At 39.3% G+C, this 12461-nt stretch overlaps 1 protein-coding gene across 2 annotated transcripts in view; it reads right to left on the bottom strand.

The window, feature by feature from the left end:
* AR (androgen receptor) overlaps positions 1–12461 on the bottom strand; it is a 167283-nt gene that overhangs the window by 33251 nt on the left and 121571 nt on the right. The window contains exons 3-4 of one of the 2 annotated variants that reach the window (XM_087427119.1): positions 5850–5966; positions 1137–2486 (exon numbers count right to left, since the gene is read on the bottom strand). In XM_087427119.1, the coding sequence (XP_087283245.1) occupies positions 2425–2486; positions 5850–5966 (179 nt within the window). In that variant the 3' untranslated portion in view covers positions 1137–2424. Of the gene's footprint in view, positions 1–1136; positions 2487–5849; positions 5967–12461 lie in introns of those variants that run through there. The other variant, XM_004439897.3, reaches the window with a different exon arrangement.

Raw genomic sequence — 12461 nt, forward strand, 5'->3', positions numbered from 1 at the left:
GGTCAGAGAGTGCACAAAAAGACTGTTAAATTTTAGGGCAGGATGTCTAGATATCCAAAATATTTAGTGATCACTCTGTGTAACGCTGGAAGTCATTATATTTCTCAGAAATAACTTGTCTAGCATGCCCCTTCAGTCAGGAATATGTATGTGTGGCCATTAAATGACTTGGGAAATAACCTTCTTTGGCCTGGATTACATCCTGTCCTTTGTGTATGACGATAATACTACAGATCCAACATGGTTTACTTTAGTTGCTTTAGTAGCCTCTGGTGCATACTTCTGAGATGTGGTGATGATGGTTTGTTCGTGGTCATAAAAGCATTCTTGATTGATTCTCCTGGTGGGCAATAACATACACATCTACAAAATGGATGAACTGGGCTAGGGGCACTGTTTACCTATAGGAAAGAGTATTTATCTATAACCAAATTTTCCAAAGTGTATTCCAGAAAACAGTGGTTTTGTAGGATATTAAGTATCATGTGAAGAAAGAATTTCTGTGGTTTAATTAAATTTGGGAATCCTGAGTTATCAAGCTCCTCAGGTTACTTTATTGCAGTACTTGCCAATGTCTGTGATATGCTAACATGCACTGTAAATCTTTCTGAGCAGGACCATAATATGCAGGTTTGCCTAACTTATTTGATTAGAGAAATCATTTTTCATGGACTGGTTCATAGAACTAGTTTTCTCAGAAGCCACACTGGAAACCCTGGCCTAGATCAAGGCAACAAACTTATATAAGGGAAGGACTCATGTACATGGTCAGTACTTGCAGTTATCAACCCAAACGAAGGCAACTAAACCCAGGAACTAAGGCTTTAAGCCTAGGTGTTTAGTAAAATTTCATGTTGGAAATTTCTCTCTCTCTCTCTCTCTACTTGGCCTACTACCTCTTTTTCTAAAATTTAAGCCCTCGCCTATACAACATTCATGCTGCCACTAATTCCCTTTTAAAAAAACCAAAGATGCAAATAAACAAAATGATATGTGAACAAGTCTATCCCATGCCATAGATCTTCAACCACCTAAAGTCCAAAACTTTTAGCATAATAACCAAGTTCATTTTCAATGTGGTTTCAGCTTGCCCTCTCCATTTCCCGAGATCTGGCCATATTAAACTACTTGCTATCTCTCAAACCCTCAATGCATTTTTTTAATGTCTCTGTGCCTTTATTCAAACTGTGCCCTTTGCATTGAATGCCCTTCCCCTTCTATCTTACTCGGCTTTTTCCACTCATTTCCTATTTATCCTTTAAGGTTAAGGTGATTCATTATCACCGTCTGTCTCCTCTTGTTTAAGTTTTTGAGGGCAGGAGTTATACCTTATTCATCTCTGATCCCCCCAAATGCCTATCATAGTGTCTGGCACATAGTTGGCACTCAATAAATATTTGCTAAGTGAATAAATAGGTGATGGAATAGATGGAAAGATGGAAGGACTAGCTAGTTGGCTGGTTGGAAGGGTGGATGGATAGATGAATGAATAAATGCTGTGAAACTTGTCTCCTGAAGAACCATGCCATGAATGGCATTTCAGCACTGGAATCACTCTCTTGCATCCAGGACATGTGATCCAGAAGTAGCAATGCTGGGCTGCTCTGGAGCATGGAGAATGATGAAAGAGCAGGCATCAAGACTGTGTTCAACACTGGAAACCACAAGGATGCTCACAGTGTCCATGACGACATCGGACCACGGCTGGGGCCTCCCTTAGCCATTCGCCCACTTATAGAATCATGAAGGTTGTTAAAACCTGCAGATCTGTTAACAGTTTTGAGTCTCAGATGTGGAGTTAGGTTTCCTAATAGAAAAGAGACTTCTCAAATATGCTAGAGTAACTTGTGAAGAAAATATGGCACACCCCAGATTCTCATGCGCTCCAGGGCTTGGTGTTTAATTCTCCTCTTCTGGGGTTTGCCTGCTACCTGAAATTCCTGAAAGGCCTACCATCTCCCATGATACAGGAGAGGAGGGTATAAGCATGGGCCAATGCCATTTATTAAAAGCCAAGAACTCAAAAGTTTTTAAAACACAAAAGAAATAATGTTTGGTGAGGAATAAAAGGAAAAGTGAGAAGGAGAGAAGGGTCAGGGGAGGAGATGGCAGATAAGGGCAATTATTTCTTTCTCATTCCATCTTAGAAACAGGGAGTATATCCTTGGGAAGTGCAGAGAAAAATAAGAGATGGCTGTGCATTTATTCTAATTATGGGCTGTGAAAAAGCTGCAGCTAATTCACCAGAGGAAAGGTCCTTCTCTGGACAGTTGTATTTATAAGTATTTTCTCAAATGAAAAGTAGGCAAAGGGTTTAGATTCTTGAAGCACTTAGCAATATATGGTTTTTCAAAAGCAGCCAAAAATGAACCATGTACAAAGAAAGGCATATCCTTATCATGAATGAGCAGTTGAAAGCAGTCTTTAAGGGAACCACCCTGAGAATCCAACCACCTCCATAATCCTTTCAGAAACACCAAGAGCAGCTAAGAAAAGAAACAATTAACGGGTAGAAAGGCCTAGAAGCAGGAAGGAAAAGGTTATGTGTTTTAAGTATATCTGAGTTGAAGAGATCCCATCACCAAACAGTAGTTCTAACACTATAGAGAAAGCCAGATTAGAGATCTTGAGGCCTCAAGACCAAGCAGCCACCAGCTGCAGAGTACCATCTTCTTTAAGATACAAAGACAGCCTTTCTGCCCTCCACTCCCTCAGTAATCTATCTATCCAGTCTACCTTTAGACACATGATATATCTTATTTAGGTGTGACTTGAGGTAGCTAGAATTACTATGCAAGTCAAAGAACTCAAGTCTAGACTATTTATACTTCTGGGAACAGTGGATAGACAATCCAAAAAAGGGCTGATAGACTTAACAATCCTTTCTCTGTGACTTTAGACATAAAACCACAAAATGGTAGTGCCAGAAAGGTCTTTAGTGAAGCCCACTATCCCAATTTTATGACGGGAAAACTGAGCTTCAGAGGGGCAAAGGGACTTGCCCAAGGCCACATTCATAGTTGTCATTTTAGAATATATTACACAATTTTGAGTTGAGTGATGAAGAATAAAACAAAATTATATAAATTCTCCTTCAAGGTGATCAAAATGTCTATACTAAACCAAAATTTTATGAAAAGGGAAGTCTATTGCTAAAGTACTCAGAAGGGCCACTCTAAATTGATGCTTTCTTTCTTTCTTTTTTCCATTGTTTGAATAAAGATGTGGTATATGCTGAATTTGCAAGTTAACAGTAAACTTGGGAAGGGTTTGCAGCAGGGAAGCAGGGAATGTGGAGATAAGTTTAGCAAAACGGAAAGGTTTGTTTTTCAAACAATGGTGTCTAAGAGGGTAAATATTTGGGTTTTTATTGACATGTTACTTGAACATAATATATGATTCCCTTAATTATTACAATCAGCTTCCAAACAGGATCTTGATGGTACTTTTGGTACAGAATCACTAGAGTGATTTCTGGTGATGCTCTGTCTGTTGCAGCTGTTACATATAACTCAGGGTAAAAGCCAGCTGGGAAGTTCTGTGAACAGCCTTACCAGTGACCACATTGTCATAATAAGCCCTCACATTTGTCTGGCACTTTGTCATTTATGAAGGATGTCCATATTCATCATGTCATCTGATCACCATTACAGAACTATGAGAGTGGTATCTCCAAATTACTGATGAAGAAATTGAGGCTTGTGGGGAGGGGCAAAGTAAATAATAGAGCTGGGCCTTTAACCCAGGTCTGCCTGACTCCAAAGGCAACATCATTTACACAACATCAAGAATCCTTGTATCTCGTAGACATTTCTTGAAGTTTGCCAGCCTGAAGCTCTATTGCTGATCCTGGTGCCTTGTACACAGCAGACATTCGATAAATATCATAGAAACGGAACTGAAAGGAAAGCCAGCCACAGCACTTTTCAGCTTCTTTTCATTGTTTTGACCAAGCCCATTCAAATTTGAGCACTCTATCCAATAAATCAATTTGAAAACTGTACTACTCTCTCCAAGAAATTAATTTACAGATTTATGCCTGACTGTTATATGGAGTAGTGAAATTATCTGTTATACACAGACTCCTTTTCAAAAGGGGTTCACTGTAATCATGTCACAGACTGCTTTATAACGGAGGATGTTGGCTGAGAGATAAAACTAATTTTAATATTTAGACCCAAATGTTATGAGGACTTTTGTTACCATTAAACTTTACCTGTGTCAAAGCAGGCTTGCAATTCATGTCAGCAGATGGAAAACCAAGGGATTCCCTACTTGGGAGCCCCCCTCTCTTACATATAATTCCCAGAGGGCTAAATAATTGAGTGTTGAGTATATCAGAACCCTCAACATGGGGTCACAGCATTCATATGGAGAAAATTTCCTTTTGTCAGTCTCTTTGTCACCTTTCCTGGCTTTCCTTCTGCATTCTCCTACTCCAGTCCTGCTTCTTCCTCTCCACTGTAGACCACAATTGTAGGATTTGTCTGGAGTAAGCCAAGCAAACAAGAACAAGGTTTGTTTTTCTCAGATATTTGAGTCTCATTTGATGTGGCTGCCTGGAAAACCACTCACAGAGCATCTGCTCGCGATGTCTAGGTGTATTAGACACTACTTGAGATGCTTCTGTTGAAACTGTCTCAAATTGAGCCTGGGTCAATTCATTTGTAGTACTTTGGTCTATTTAAAGACTAGTACTGGCCTTTGAGGAGGGCAGGATACAGTTATCCGTATGAAGACTCACACACAGTTAGAAAACAAGTTGGCTTCTATAAATATGCACATAGGCAGACAAGGTATTGAGCACTTCGCAGAAAGCCAGAGATGGACAAGTGTTCTAAATTAGCCTTGAGAGGGTGAGGGAAGAGGGCAGAATTCTAGGCATTTGGGTTTTCCATGGTGATAATGAGTAATCAGGTATGAGGCTACAGTTTCAGGCATTTAGAAATAGGCTTGTCTTTCTTCAAGTTCCATCTCCAAATCAAAGTAGACTAATGAGCTAGCTTTTCTCATGAAAGGTGCATCTTTTTGGAAGCAGCAGGCAGCAGGGAGGACCCTGGCACTGAACAGATGTAAACATGAAGAAATGAGGAATTTGGAGGAGGAAAATATAAGTGTCAGCCAAGCCTTTCTGGAATGGTGACAACACTCATGGTAGACACAGACTAGGGGACAGAGAGCCGTATGATGCGGGTTGCCCTTGAAACAGTTGTATCTTCCTTCTGTCAAGCTACTGTGCTACCGAAAAAAAATGCTTTTGGAAATCATCAATAGATTTGGAAAGAAAAGGAAATGATTAAAAGGCCTGCTCATCCCTGGGAGATATGGGATAGGAAATTGGCTCTGCTTGGCAGCCTAGGCATAGGCTCCAAAGACAAGTAGCATCTCATTCCAGGTGGCCAGCACTACAACATAGGCAACAGTTAACTGAGGGATATTGCTCTGTGTTCAGTACCAGCCTATGTGTGGGTCATCCTGCACCTATGACTGTTCTGGATTCCTTAGTTCTCTCATCTTAGCCACCATTTAACAACATAAGGCCAGTACCATTACGTCCCCTGGGGAACCCTTTATAGTCAAGTCCAAACTCACTCACCCTCAGATGGGTCCTCATCTCTGCTTCACACCTCCTATTCCTATGCTAAGCCCCCGAGAGGGGTGTGGCTTGGTTAAAGATAAAGAAAGTCACCAGCTGGCTGATGGCCACATTGGATATGAAGGGGTTAGCCTGTATCTAGAGCATGGCTGGCCTCCTTGGAAGCATCAAAGAAGGAAATCTGGTTTAAAGAGAGAATGAGAAAATGAGGGAAGTAGAGGGAGAAGGAGTAAGAGGAAGAAAAGTATCATACCTCCCAGAGTCATCCCTGCTTCATAACATTTCCGGAGGCGACAAGATGGACAATTTTTCCTTCGGAATTTATCGATGGTGCAATCATTTCTGCTGGCACACAGGTACTTCTGTTTCCCTGGGAGAACAAATATAAGAGTAGACAGCCCTGTTAATGTGTTTTCAGAAGAGTCTCTCTCCTTGAGTATTTCTAGTCAGAAAGAGCATGAAGAGCCAGATGAGAGAAGTGGACAGAGAATAGCCTCAAACAATTTGATCACACAGATTCTACCTACTAAACCAGGCTGGTTTAATTCGATAGTATAGTGTTTGGTTTTCACAGGTGTTTTTCATAGGGATGAACAATTCAGGTCCTGCTGATACCTCCTTTATTAAATGGACTACTCGCTGTTTTTTTTTTTTAAATAAGATGCTTTACCTTTACTAAAAGCCAAGAATGCCCATGAGAAAATGATCAATGGTGCAAATTGTCACTCCTTTAGCATGGCACAGCAGAGACTTGGGCTCAGGCAATGTTTCCTCCTTCTGAATCCTGTAATCATGAATAGGATCATACCAGAGCTAATAAGATGATTATTTTTCATAATACAAATATAGGTAAAACTTCTAGAAAAGAGAACTCCATGAGATTTCTAATTGTTTTTAAATTGCTAGTGATCATACCCCAAGTCCTGCAGGTTATAGAAATCAAACAGAGATAAAGCCCACTCTTTGTGAAGTGAATCACAGCAAGTAAAAGGAAGTCCTCTGAAGCTAGCGAAAGAAAAACAATCGCTGTCATGCACACTTGGAGTTTTCACAGATACGCAGAAACATATACACACAAACATACACACACACATGCTCAGACCCAGAGATCCTCTCAGTCACAGCTGCTCAAAGAAAGACATGTAGGTCCACTCAAAAACACATATTTTACTAAATACTTTGCCCCTTTGCTCCTAGCACAGGCCTGGCACACAGCAGTCCCTCAATAAACACAGGCTGAATGAATACACAAGTGGAACAGAGAGATCCACAGGCATACAGAGTCACCAGCAGAAATAGAGGTACATACCCTGCTGCTCTGAAACATCAGAACTTCTCATGCTCGCAGCCCTGCCTCAGCCTGAGCTTGTGCATCCCTCACTCCACCCCTTTCTTTCTTCAAGTTCCTGGTATTTTTTCCCTCATTTACTGCTATGCTATAGTTTATGGGATAGACTGAGATTTTAGGGAGGCTTCTTTTGGCAGAAGAGGAATGTCTGTAGTAGGGAAAAGGAAAACAAATGAAGAGCAGAAAATAAAAAAAAAAACTATTTTGATACTATTTGACAGCAGAAAACAAAAATCACATAAATTTAGCTACAGCTTGGCTTTCCTCTCCCTTCACTCAGCCTAAAATGTATAGATCAGGCACAGAAAAACACATCTATTATAGTAGGTTATATTGATGTAGGAGATTCAGTAGTAACCAGGTCAGCAAAACTTTTCTTTTCCTCCCTTCCTCATATCCTCCCTTCTCCCCTTCCTCTTTTCTTTCCTTTTTTCCTCCATCCTTCCCTCCCTTCTTCCCTTCCCTTTGTCAAAGGACTCCAAAATGCTGGGCTTGAAAGAACTGTTAAACATTGTCATAGTACAACCCTTTCATTCCAAGAATGAGTTCTGGGGAGGTGACTTGCCTGAAGAACACTGAATTGGAGGCCACTGAAGGAAGAAAACTACCATTTAATAGGCATCTACTATGAACCAAGCCTGCGTTAAGGGGTTTACATGTGCTATTTAAATGAATTGCCTCAGCTGTGCTTTGAGGTAGGTACTATCATCACTTTCACATAACAGATGAGAAAACTAAGGCCTCTAGGCCAGTACTCTTTTTACCATATCACAGGATTTTATTTGTATAAATAGAATACATAATTTGCTAACAGCTTTTTTTTGCTGCAAACTGAGGACCATAAAATGTGCACAGAAAGGATAGTGCTATGAGTGCCATTCAGCTTTTGGCTGTCAACTTCTAGAAGGCAGGCCCTGTATCCAATTCCAGTGGGTTCATCTCCAGTGCCATGGGTGTTCTAAAACTGGGGCACTCCCACAGTATCAGTGCTGCTGCAATCCGAAAACGAGTTCATCACATTGATTAGTGAAATAAGGTCAAGTTAGGAGTACTTGACTTCTTTGAGGAATCTCTTCTTCCACAGGAAAATGCTAGCTCCTCAACCCCAGTTTGCCGAGGAATGGTTGCACAGCCAACAGAACAGGGCTCCCAGAGGAGTTCTAGATTCCACTTCTGAAAGCGAATCATCCTGTGAATGAGGGCGGTTACAGTGGAAAAATTATGAAAGTGTTTTTTTCAATTGGTAACTCGGATCATTTCCTTAACTATAGTTCATACCTTGTTCCAGAGTGTCTCTTGGCTGAAAACACAGATATCCTTTAGAGTTTACCCAGGAATAAGTGCAAAGCACAGTACAACCAATGCTATTGCATATTAATTCAACATTTACTGAGCATCTATTACGGGCCAGGCACTGTACTAGGTGTTGAGGTTACAGAGGAAAATCTATGCTGAACAAAAATCTTCAAGTCTCAGAGAACAGAGAGAGCACTAGGATAGAAGTCACAAGATTTGAATCCTTGTTCTGTCTTATCACTAATGCACTATGTGACCTTGGACAAGTCCTTTTTCCTCCCTGGTTCCCACTGATAATATGAAATAGGCTGAATTAGAAAATTATTAAAATATTTTCCAGCTCTAGGAGTCTTGAAGAATATCGGGATTTCATCCATAATATATTTGCAGAGTCTTTCATATAAAGGGCAAAAGTATTACCGGTAAGCAAGAAATTAACCAAAATAAGAATCTCTTTTCCCTCTACTCTCTCCTTTTAGGATAGTAACCTACTGTAACATTGTCTCTTATATCTGGAGTCGTGTGGCTTCTTCTCTTTGTTTTCTAAAGCCCTTCAAAAAAATCAAGGCACTTAAGGGGGCTGGCCCAGTGGCACAGCGGTTAAGTGCCCGTGTTCCACTTCGGCAGCTCAGGGGTCACGGGTTCGGATCCCAGGTGTGCACCGACGCACCGCCTGTCAAGCCATGCTGTGGTGGCGTCCCATATAAAGTAGAGGAAGATGGGCACGGACATTAGCCCAGGGCCAATCTTCACTCAGCAAAAAAAAAAAAAGAGGAGGATTGGCATCGGATGTTAGCTCAGGGCTGATCTTCCTCACAAAAAAAAATCAAGGCACTTAATATAGTGTTAGAGAGGCATTGTTATTGCAAGCCATAAGCAACATATGCATAAACAATATGCTTATACACGTGTGTATCCATGTATATGTAAATGCACAGGTGTGTGAGTGGGTACACACACATACAGGGTTTCTGAATTATATTTGTATATATATGTGTATGTGTGATCACATAAAGCATATAACATACTAACACATACAAATATGTACATATGACACATTTGTTTTTTTTTTTGAAGCAGAATAATGACTTGAAAGTTTTAAATTACACTTGATAGTGACAGAAGTGGTTGAGGTTTCCAAAGACGGATATGGAAGGAATCTCCTAAAAGTAGGACTGTGACTCATCTGTACAGTTTGGATTAGGAATAGAGACTGGGGATAGAAAAAACAACCTGTAAATGTTGCCTCCAATCTACTTTTCCCACCTGAATGATCAACTTCTCTAAATGATGGCAGAGCCAATGCACAATCACTGGGTTACTATTACTTCTCTCATATTTATTCTACTTCTGTAATATGGCTGAAGTTATCAGAGTTCTTAACAATAACAATGAACTAAAAAAAATAATATAGAATATACATTGTACATATTCATTTATAAATATTAGATATATAACATAATATATAACATGAAATAACAATAAATTAAAACATAAAATATAAAAGTATAAAATAAAAAAATCCCTCCCATGTGATTTGCTTACAAAGATTGATAACAATCTTGTACAAAGTAAGTATAACAGATTATTATACACCCCATTATATAGCTGAAGAAAATGATGCTCATTAAGATGAGATTGACCTACCTGGCACTACACCATTGATTTCCTCCAAATCACAGTCCATAAGGCTATGAATCTCACAGAGTGGAAAGAATTTTAAACACTATTTGGTCATGCTACACCCACTTCTCCAAACAAGGCTTGAATCCGCTCTGTAGCATCCCTGCAAAGTGGTCCCTAACTCTTTCTTGAATTGCAGCCCATTCTACTTTTGGACTCTGTTATAAAGTTTCTTCCTTCCAGGAAACTCAGTATCTCTCTCCTTGTAGCTCTGACCCATTGGGTCTAATTAGAAATACATGGGCCAGTCCAGTGGTGTAGTGGTTAAGTTCGTGCATTATGCTTTGGTGGTCCAGGGCTCATGGGTTTGGATCCCGGGGGTGGACCTACACACTGCTCGTCAAGCCATGCTGTGGCAGCATCCCACATATAAACATACAAAATAGAGGAAGACTGGCACCGATGTTAGCTCAGGAACAGTCTTCCTCAAGTAACAAGAGAAGGACTGGCAACAGTTGTTACCTCAGGGTCAATCTTCCTCACCAAAAAAAAAAAAAAACAAAAAACACATAATCTTTGGGCTATAAAGTACCTTAAAAGCCTTCTAATAAAATGTCCCAATGCAATGCTTGACACCTCAGTTATGAAAATAGACAGAAAGTATTGAAATAACATGCCACAAGCCACAGGAAATTGGTGGTAGAGCCACTGAAAATCTGGTAATTGCATCCAGTGGAGATGTGGTATGGGTGGGTCTAGTCTTAAGACAGAGCTGTAGTCTCTGAGGGTGTTAGCTATCTTCGTCCATTGTCTAATAAGTGTATGGGCCTGTGGACGCCTTCTCAATATTCAGTTGACAAAAGAAGTGTGTAAGTGAGATCTGGGCCTGCTCCAAGGTAGTCCTAGAAAGTCTTCTGTTCCCATGCTGTAGCCTAGGTGACTGAATAATTAACACAGAGAACACAAACTCCTATCCATCTCCTCCTCCTCAGATTCTACAAACATTACTCCCAGCTCTTTGACACTGTTGACCTCCAACAGTAAAATTACATCAACAACCTATGAGGTCTTCTGCATGCCAGCTGGCTCTGAAATTCTTGACTGCCTAATGGTGTTCTGCATCTTTCTTCATGGTCCTATCCTTTCATCATAAACCTTAAGTATGATTCAAAGCTTCAGCAGGAACAGAGGTCATGAGACAGCCTTCATATATTTTCTCCACAGACTCCACAATTCTATTGTTTTCTGTCAGCCCCATTGGTGCTGCCATGCAGTATGAGTTGAGGTCAACGTCTGATTAGGCTTCTTTCAATATGTTCATTCTGAAAAATACTATTTGGAGCAGAGGAGGCAAGGCAGGGGAGTTACCCACAATCTGTGGCATCACACCATGCAAATTAAGAGATGGTCAAGTCATAATCTTCATTATGAACCTATAGAGAATACTGAAGAATGTAGGACTTCTCATACTTTATAAACAGAGTGTTAATGCAGGACCTATATGAACAAAGCTAAAAACTTTACTGAGGTATGTAAGAGAAGACCTGAATTACATGGAAAGATGTACAATATTCCTGTATGGGAAGTTGCAATATTGCAAGGATGTCAGTTTTCCCCCCAATGAAATCTATAAATTTAAAACAACCCAAACAAAATCTTGACAAAATAATCCCAAAGTTTATGTGAAGGAATAAAATGTGTGATATTGCCAAGACATTTTCAAAACAGAAGAATAATGAGACTTTTCCTACCAGACACTTAAAGTATTATAACCCCATAATAAGTACAACAGTTTGGTATTGACTCCAGTATAGATCCATCAGTGGAAGAGACCAGAAAAGCCAAAAACAAACTCTGTATATGTAACGTATCATTTTAAATCAGTGAAGAAAGGATGACTTATTCACTAAATAGTGTCAGAACAACTGGTTAATCATTTGGAAAAGAGAATAAAGTTAAATTACTAGTTGAAAACAAAATAAATTCCAGATGGATTAAAGATGTCAGTGAAAAAACAAAAATAAAAGGAAATCATTGAAGTATTGTTAGAAAATGTAAGTGAAAATTTTTAAATTTTTGAAGGCAGAAAAGGGCTTTCTAAAGCATGACAATGAAGAAAACATGAATGAACATTTTGATAGACTTGACTAGAAAACATTTAAACTTTCTTATGCGAAATAAACATAATAAAATTTAAAGACAACCACAATCTAAGAAAGACATATTGGCATCAAGTATGTAAAACCAGTGGTCAATTTCCTTGATATATAAAGATGAACAGTACAATAAAATATGGGCAACAGACATGAACAGGCAATTACAAGAAGAAACACAAATGATCAATAGACGTACGAAAATTATTCAATTTCAATAGAAATACAAATTAAATAAGACATTATTTTCACAAGTCAGATTGGTAAAGATTAAATACTAAATACTGGTGAAGGTATTACTGGTGGGAGTGTAAATTTTTTAGAGAGCAATTTTGCAATATATCTTAAAAAAATTTAAAATACGCATAACCTTTAACCAGTGATTCCCACTTCTTGGAATCATAATCAGTTAAGCAAAAAAAGTTCAATGTAGCATTATTTAAAC

Source organism: Ceratotherium simum, chromosome X, assembly GCF_057802395.1.
Source record: "Ceratotherium simum simum isolate JZ-2026a chromosome X, ASM5780239v1, whole genome shotgun sequence".
NCBI lineage: Eukaryota > Metazoa > Chordata > Mammalia > Perissodactyla > Rhinocerotidae > Ceratotherium > Ceratotherium simum.